An 8,892-nucleotide genomic window follows, 5' to 3' on the forward strand; every position below is an offset into this window, starting at 1 on the left:
GAGAAAGAGGAACACTCCTCCATTGCTCGTGGGATTGCAAGCTGGTACAACCACCCTGGAAATCAGTCTGGCGATTCCTATGAAAATTGTACTTAGTAATACTGGAGGATCCCACAATACCTCTCCTGGGCATATATCCAGAAGATGTTCCAACTGGTAAGAAAGACATGCTCCACTATGTTCATAGCAGCCTTATTTATAATAGCCAGAAGCTGGAAAGAACCCAGATGCCTCTCAACAGAGGAATGGATACAGAAAATGTGGTACATTTACACAATGGAGTACTACTCAGCTATTAAAAAGAATGAAATTATGAAATACCTAGGCAAATGGATTGACCTGGAGGGCATCATCCTGAGTGAGGTAACCCAATCACAAAAGAACTCACATGATACGTACTTACTGGTAAGTGGATAAGTTTACTTATCCACTTATCTAAGTTTCTGGGCTTACTGGTAAGCCCAGAAACTTAGAATACCCAAGATACAAGATACAAAGCACATGAAACTGAAGAAGAACGAAGACCAAAGTGTGGACACTTTGCCCCTTCTTAGAATTGGGAACAAAACATCCATGGAAGGATTTACAGAGACAAAGTTTGGAGCTGAGACAAAACGATGGACCATCTAGAGACTACTATATCTGAGGATCCATCGCATAATCATCCGCCAAACGCAGACACCATTGCATACACTAGCAAGATTTTGCTGAAAGGACCCTTATATAGCTGTCTTTTGTGAGACTTTTGTGGGGCCTAGCAAACACATAAGTGGATGCTCATAATCAGCTATTGGATGGATCACAGGGCCCCCAATGGAGGAGCTAGAGAAAGTATCCAAGGAGCTAAAGGGGTCTGCAACCCTATAGGTGAAACAACATTATGAACTAACCAGTACCCTGGAGCTCTTGACTCTAGCTGCATATCTATCAAAATATGGCCTAGTCGGCCATCACTGGAAAGAGAGGCCCATCGGTCTTGCAAACTCTATATGCCTCAGTACAGGGGAACACCAGGGCCAAGAAGTGGGACTGTGGGGGTAGGGAGTGGGGGGGGGTAGCGAAGTGGGCAGAGGGTATGGGGACTTTTGGGATAGCAATCTAAATATAAATGAGGAAAATACCTAATTAAAAAAAAAGAAATTCCACCATTCTTGAAAAAAAAAAAAGAAAGAGTCCTCTCATCCCATTATTCTCCATATCTTATTCAGTTTTTCTGATCTGTATGTACTACATACTAATTTGTTTCCAAAATATTGAGCACTTTGTGAAACCCAGTCCCATTTGGGTCCCATTCCTGAGTCAATTTCCTGGGATGCAAGGAACTGCTCAAATCTGAGATTGAACTTATTATGGTGATGAAGAATGAAGAAACAAGACACAGGTACAGAAATGCTGAGATTGGGTAAGCTGTGTAGTCTGATAAGGACATACCATACATTCAGTAAGTCAACACATGGGGCTGGAGAGATGGCTCAGTGTTTAAGAGCACCGACTGCTCTCCTGAAGGTCCTGAGTTCAAATCCCTGCAACCACATGTTGGCTTACAACCATCTGTAACAAGATCTGATGCCGTCTTCTGGAGTGTTTGAAGATAGCTAAAGTGTACTTACATGTAATAAGTAAATAAATCTTTAAAAAAACTTTATAAAAAGAAAAAAGTTAATACATTTATTGTATGTAGTCAACAAAGAAGAACAATATCCTCATGGAATTGTGTTTCTATTGTAACACACCCAAACTACAAAAATACTAGAGAAGAGTGCTTGACACTTTTAGCAGATGCTACATTTATTCACCAGCTCAGAGGAAGATCTTGCCTTTTAATTGTGTATCTCAAACCTTTAGGTGGTTGACATATCCATGCTCCTTTAAGCAAGGGAAATTCAATTAAGATTTCATCAATCCCCAATACTAAGGAAGCTTCCATTTCTGTTTTACAATCAACGTTACAGGAGTCATTTTAAAAAACGACAACGTTGGGTCTCCAGATCATAAACATAATATATACCACACTTAGAACATTGGGTTGTAACAAAGTTGATATCCTTGGGCTGTCGTTTGGCCCTGAGCATATCCAGGACTTCAGGACAAAATTGTTCTATTCTGTGTGATAGTATTACACCCCTGTCATCATAGCACTCATGAGGGGCGGGGTACATCTCATAGCTCAGCTGTGTCAACTTGGATGTGTGCTGTAGAAGTTGTTTTAGGGACAGCAGAGAGAGTTCATTTTCCTGGAAATTGACATCTGTGAGGTGGAAACATTGACTTAGGGCAGGCAGCAGGGATTTGAAATGAGGTTCCCCCATATTACATGACTTTAATGCCAAGCAACCCAGGGTATGTCTAACACTCTCAAGGAGAAACCCAAGAGGCTCAAGGCATAAATATTGTAAATGTATATTAATAATGTACAAACATTTTAGCTCAAAAATATTCAGGCAATAGGGCAGGTAATCCAAGTCTGATTGTGAGAGTTCACAGTTACTGATGCAAAATGATACCAATGGCTTCTTCAGGCACCTGGGGAGAGAATATATGATTACTTTCTGGCAAATCTTGTTGAAAAATTTGATAGGTTTGGCAACTAAGCAGATGACACTTCTCCCAAACTCATTCTGAGTATATATTGTGGTCAACCCTCCACCCAGGACATGTCCTTCTATTATCTGCTCATACAACTCAGACCATTCTAGTTTGAGGCCTGTAGATATCAACATATTCATGATTCAGTGCCTTGCTGGAAACTACAGCAATGGATATTTCAGGTTAACATGGTAGATGTAGGAAGGACTACTTATCCCAAACAAAGTTGAGTAACTTCTTTGTACTATTGCTAAGAGTTTTCAGAGGTTTTACTCCTCCCAGGTCCATAATTCTGTCTCCACCCTGAAACACACTGTTACATATTTCTCATCTAGTCAACATGTTTCTGGACTCAAAATCTTTCACATATAAGCAATAAGAGGCATGCTTATGCCTGGTAATATATATCTTAGCACAGGGCTCATCTGCTCAGATATACTATGTCTCTAACAATGCTAGGTTTATGGTGGCCAGACCATAAAGCACCCCATAGCTTCCAAAACACAAAACAAAATAAAACAAAACAAATGGAGGCAAAAGAAATTAAAATAAAAGAAAACAGATGTGTTTCATCTGGGAGTATGACATGACCCCCTCAGTCCTACCTTACCCGAGGAATTCTTTCAGATTGCCGTATATAAAGTAGACATCATTTATACAGAGTTTCTGGAGACAGGGAAATGTGGGAAGTTGAGAAACCAATGTGATCATTCTTTCCTCAAGCATTTCAGAATCACCAATACTGAGGGAATCTGTGATGTGATCAAGTGTGAGTTCAAGAAGATTGTCCATCTGTCTCAGGTAGGGATTAAGAAACGCCAGATCTTCTAGGCAAAGAGAACATAGCTCCAGCTCTGGTATACAATCTGCATTTACAATTTTGAAGATTTCTATCACTGTGGCTTTGGTTAAGCTTTGAATTACCAGCTTCCTACAGAATAGATGAATGGAATCTTTTCTTTGCTGGGTCCACTCCAACAAGTATGTGTCAGATTCATTAAGTCTGCCATTCATGACAGAGAGTTCAGTTGTTACCTTCAATTCTTTCTTCTCCACACAATTAGGATGCTTCTGTTCCATGAACTCTGATAAACCTTCAACTTCATGGGATCCAGGCCGTATTCCATCCAAACCATGGTTTGTATCCCTCCAACTGATCTCTTTGAGTTTGCACCTACTGTGGGAGAAATGAGTATAATTTTCAGAAGGTAAAAGAAGACACATCTTACAATCATATTCTCTCCCACATATCACACTTCAGCTATTTCTTCCAAAATTTTGCTTTTTCCTGTGCCTAAAATCAACCCTCTAGCCTCATGCTCAGTAAATGAATAGCATTCTTTGCAAGAGGGGCATCTTTAATCCTGTCTTAGTTCCCTTCATTCCAAGCCCTTTACACCCAATGTCATTTCATTTGTAACTTTAAGGGATGCAGGTGTAGCCCATTCTTCATTGGGTGTGTCTACTCTTTTCTGTGTAATACATTATCCACTATTTGCCCAGAGATATGAGACATAGACCAAGATTCTACACGGCTCTAAACCTCTAAACCCAGAAGAGCATAGTCCAGATTGAGGGGGTGAAGAAACAATTGATGATCAGAAGCCTATGATCCATACTCAAGTAAATATTATCTGTCTCTAGTTGCTCCCTTTCAGCAATTAGAGAATCTTCCTCCAACCTCAGCAAATCTTGTCTACCTGGAGTGAACCTTTTGTGCAAGAAGTATATCTAGTCCCTCAAGAACAGCCTTCAAACTCTCCAGGTTGCAGTTGTCTATCAGCACTGCTATAGAAAGGTATGGAAAGGGCCACTCAGGTATCATGGCTTTCAAGATCTTTGTATAACCAAAAATGAAGGCCTCCTCAAACAACACTGGGAACAGCATATTGGGCAGGTCCTTGAGAGAAGAAATGGCTAAAGCCTCCTCTCTCAGTAGCCTGTGCATTGCCAGCTTCAGCAGGGTGGGTGGGGAGTAGACATCAATTGTTTCTTCTTCTGAAGAGTCATCCTAGGGAAGAAGAGAATAAAAATATACCATCATTGCCATGAAATTTAGGAAGCTGTTCTGCCCACAGAGGGAAGTTTGAGGGCTAGATTACTACTGATAAGGATTCAGAACTCAGTTTACCATTTTGAGCACCCTCTGTTTTTTATTTCTTCTATTAGATAATGTCTTTATAGAACAATGTATATCCTTGGCTGTCCTGAAACTTGCTTTATAGACCACACTGGCCTGGACCCTACAGAGAGTTGCCTGCTTGTACTTCCCAAGGGCTGAGATTAAATGTGTGTTCCATCGCTGCTCAGCCTGTGCCACTATAGCATGTCTAATCCAGATATGCTTGGACTGGCCTGTGTTGGTTTTAAAGCCATAATTGTCTCTGGTGTTGTGAAGTGTCTCCAAAGTAGCCTATTTCCCAAAAGCCACATCGTATTGCAGCCAGAGCTGGGGTGAATATATTTCACTGGTAAAGGATTACCAGGAACTCTGAAGCCTCAGTCAGTTGTTAGATGATGAATAGACTGTGTTTAGCTCTCCAGGCCCACAAAGAAAGCAAAGGAAACAGTTTCCAAATTTTCCACAATTTCTAGTTATCTATCTACACTGCATGGAATAAGTCATAGCATCTTTGAAATCATAATCATTAGTTATTGACATCAATCTTTGATCATGACCCATACAGGCCTTTTGGAGAGTATGTCAGTAAAATTCTAAGCTTCAGGTCTGGAAACTACAGAGCTAAATAGAATGGGAAAGAAACACTAAAGTCAGTAATCTTTCAGTAGCCATTGGCATGGTCTGTAACTCTTTATAAAGCATCCTTAAAAAAGAGACTATGAGGTAGAGATTATAATTCACATGTTGAATGCAGAAGGCTCACTAGCTCAATGTCATAATCGATTAATTCTACAACACCCAAATAGCTAGCCTGATACCTATAGAAAGTAAAGGAAGACCCAAAAAGTAAGAAAAAGTAGCAGAAATTTCAGTTTTAACTGATATTCACACTTTTTCATTGAGTACTTAGTAAAATACAGCTGGCTTCTTCCTGAAAATTTGAACACATGCTGGGTTCCTGGAAAAAAATAGACCATGTATCAACCAACAGATAGAAATACCTTGTTTGTTTCTGTTTATCTGGTTTTTTTTTTTTTGGTGTCTTTGAGACATGGTATTGTCCACAGCTGTTTTGAAATGTGCTATATAGTTTAGGCTGCCTTCAAACTGAGAGACTATCCAGCCTTTGCCTTCCTGTTGCTGTTAAGAGTGAGTATGGGAGGGAAGGAGGGAGCAAGGCCGTGATTGTGTCATAATATCTATTAAATTCACACACACACACACACACACACACACACACATACATATATGCATATATACACATACACTACACACATGTATGTATACATGTATGTATGTATACATATAGGTTTCTTCCTGCAAGTTTGAAGACATCCTGAGTTCCATTAGAATAAGTGACTATTAGTGAGCAGATGCAAATCCCATTTGTTTTTTTGGATTGTGTGTTTGTTTCTTTGTTTCCCATTACTTATTAAGTTATCTATCTATCTATTTCTTTAATGTGTATGAGTATACTCTTCCTGCCTTCAGACCCACCCAAAGAGGGCATCAAATCCCATTACAAATGGTTGTGAGTCACCATGTGGTTGCTGGGAATGGAAGCCTGTACTTCTGGACAAGCACTCGGTATTCTTAACCACTGAGCCATCTCTCCAGCTCCTTATTTTGCACCCTCCCCCCAATTTTTAATTAGGTATTTTGTTCATTTACATTTCAAATGCTGTCCCGAAGGTCCCCCGTATCACCCCTCCCCCGCTCCCCTACCCACCCACTCCTACTTCTTGGCCCTGGTGTTCCCCTGTACTGGGGCATATAAAAATTTCAAGACCAAGGGGCCTCTCTTCCCAATGATGGCCAACTAGGCCATCTTCTGTTAAATATGCAGAAGCATACATTACAAGCTCTGGGGTTACTGGTTAGTTCATATTGTTCTTCCACCTATAGGTTTGCAGACCCCTTAAGCTCCTTGGGTACTTTTTCTAGCTCCTCCATTGGGGGCCCTGTGTTTTATCCAATAACTGACTGTGAGCTATTTTGCCTTTTTAAAGACACATATAATTCCTGGGTATTTTGACACTCACAGCCTTTCTCCCCCTCCCTGTTGCTGGGATTAAAAGCACACCAAAGAATGCCAGGCTTAAAGTGACAAAAAGATCAGTAGTCAAGGCACTTGTGTAACTCACATCTGACACTCCAGGCTAGAGTGCCTGGAATTCAAGGTCACCCTGACATTCTCAATGAGACTGTCTCAAAAAACAAAATCCAGACTAAGCTAAAAAATTTCCACAGAAACCAAATGACCCAATTAATAATTAGGTGTAATTTAGAACACATTTTGGTATTCTGATTAAGCAGTTCTCACATGGCTGACGTAGGAGAATCTCTGAATTTAAGGTCAGGCAATCCTTTTTTTTATTTTTTATTTTTTTTCAAATTTACATTCCAGCCATTGTTCACCCCACTATAGTTCCTCATCCAGTTTCTCCTCCCTGTTTCCACCAAGAGGGTTCTCTTCTTCTCCCCCAAGCCCCATCTTCCACATCCACCTTCTCTAGGGACTCAAGTCTTTACAGAATAAGGCACATATTCAACCACTGAAACCAAACAAGGCATTCCTCTACCCTTTATGTGCTGGGTATCCTGCCTGGTTGTGTGGCTCAGTCTTTGGGAGCTGCCAAGTGTCTAGGTTAGTTGAGACAGGTGGTCTTACTTTGGGGTCATCCTCCTCTTCAGCTTCTCTAAATCTTCCCCTTATTCAACCAAGGAGGAATCACAAATGGTCCAGAAGCACTTAAAAAATATTCAAAGTCCTTAATCATTATGAAATGCAAATCAAAAAGAACTTAAGAATTCACTTTACAATAATCAGAATGGCTAAGATAAAAAACTCAAGTGACTTCACATTCTGGTGAGAATGTGGAGAAAGGGGAACACGCATTGCTGGTGAAATTGCTAACTGGTGCAACCATAATGGATATCGATCTGGTGGTTTCTCAGAAAATTGGAAACAGTTCTACCTGAAGACCCAGATATACCACTCTGGAGCATATATCCAGAAGATAGCCAACAATACTACAAAGAAATATACTCCACTATATTCACAGCAGGCTTATTTGTAATAGCCAAAAAACTGGAAACAACTTAAGATAGCCCTCAACCTAAAAATGGGTATAGAAAATGTAGTTCATTTACACAGTGAAATACTATTTAGCTACTTAAAATGAGGATATCATGAATTTTGCAGGCACATGAATGGAACTAGAAAATATTACCCTGAGTGAGGTAAATGAGACTCAAAATGACATGCATGTTATGTACTAATTAGTAAGTGAGCCATTGGGTAAAAATTATAGAGTATCTAGGATACAGGCAAGGCAATCTTATGTTGAGAGAACTCATCTCAGAAAGAGAGAGAGAGAGAGAGAGAGAGAGAGAGAGAGAGAGAGAGAGAGAGAGAGAGAGAGAGAGAGAGAGAGGGAGAGGGAGAGGGAGAGGGAGAGGGAGAGGGAGAGAGAGAACTAGCAAGTAAAAAATTATGTGAACAAAATTTCAAGTGAGGGCCAGGCTTTGGTGGTGCACACCTTTAATCCCAGCACTTGGGAGGCAGAGGGAGGCAGATTTCTGAGTTCGAGGCAAGCTTGGTCTACAAAGTGAGTTCCAGGAGAGCCAAGGCTATGCAGAGAAACCCTGTCTCGAAAAACAAAACAAAACAAAAAATTTCAAGTGAGGGCAAGGCTAGACTAGGTTCTATCAGATGAGGTATCCTTATGGAGCTGAAAGACTTACTTGATCTGGACACTGCTGACAGATCACCATAATCAGACCGAGTTAGGTTGTGACTCCAAGCTCTAAGAGACTGAGACTACCTCTACCTGTATGACCCTTTATATAACTTTCAGGTGAAGTCCCCCATTGTGGCCACACACCCCCCAAGCCAAAGTATGCCTCTGATTTAAAAACTGAGTCTCCAACCACTTGCTCATATTCAGATTTGGATGTTGTAGTTAATTTAGATCAGATCTGTACTCAGGAAGAATCTTTGTCCAGAACGATAGTCAAGAACTTATTTTTTGAAGCCAAGTGATTGAGCTTGATGCCTTTGATCACATCAATTGCAAAGCAGAGGCAGGTAGATCTCTGAGTTCAAGATCACTCTTGTCTCCAAGCATATGGCACTAACCAATCAAATCCTGACTGTAAATTTAGGTCAACCGCAAGGACTT

At 40.5% G+C, this 8,892-nt stretch overlaps 1 protein-coding gene across 3 annotated transcripts; it reads right to left on the bottom strand.

Moving 5' to 3' along the window:
- Positions 1-1,646: 1,646 nt before the first annotated feature.
- Pramel22 (PRAME like 22) lies at positions 1,647-8,485 on the bottom strand. 3 transcript variants are annotated; one of them, NM_001126325.1, is made up of 4 exons: positions 5,070-5,133; positions 4,287-4,597; positions 3,197-3,763; positions 1,647-2,523 (listed from the first exon to the last, which is right to left on the bottom strand). In NM_001126325.1, exons 2-4 carry the CDS (start codon positions 4,532-4,534, stop codon positions 1,956-1,958), a joined length of 1,383 nt encoding a protein of 460 aa, NP_001119797.1. In that variant the 5' UTR covers positions 4,535-4,597; positions 5,070-5,133; the 3' UTR covers positions 1,647-1,955. The 3 variants fall into 3 exon arrangements, with proteins under 3 accessions (NP_001119797.1, XP_011248580.1, XP_030109455.1); XM_011250278.1 differs by lacking the exon at positions 5,070-5,133 and adding an exon at positions 8,456-8,485 and having other exon boundaries at positions 1,956-2,523; XM_030253595.1 differs by lacking the exon at positions 5,070-5,133 and adding an exon at positions 8,456-8,485 and having other exon boundaries at positions 2,485-2,523; positions 3,622-3,763.
- Positions 8,486-8,892: the final 407 nt, after the last annotated feature.

This window comes from Mus musculus, chromosome 4 (genome assembly GCF_000001635.26).
Source record: "Mus musculus strain C57BL/6J chromosome 4, GRCm38.p6 C57BL/6J".
Lineage (NCBI taxonomy): Eukaryota > Metazoa > Chordata > Mammalia > Rodentia > Muridae > Mus > Mus musculus.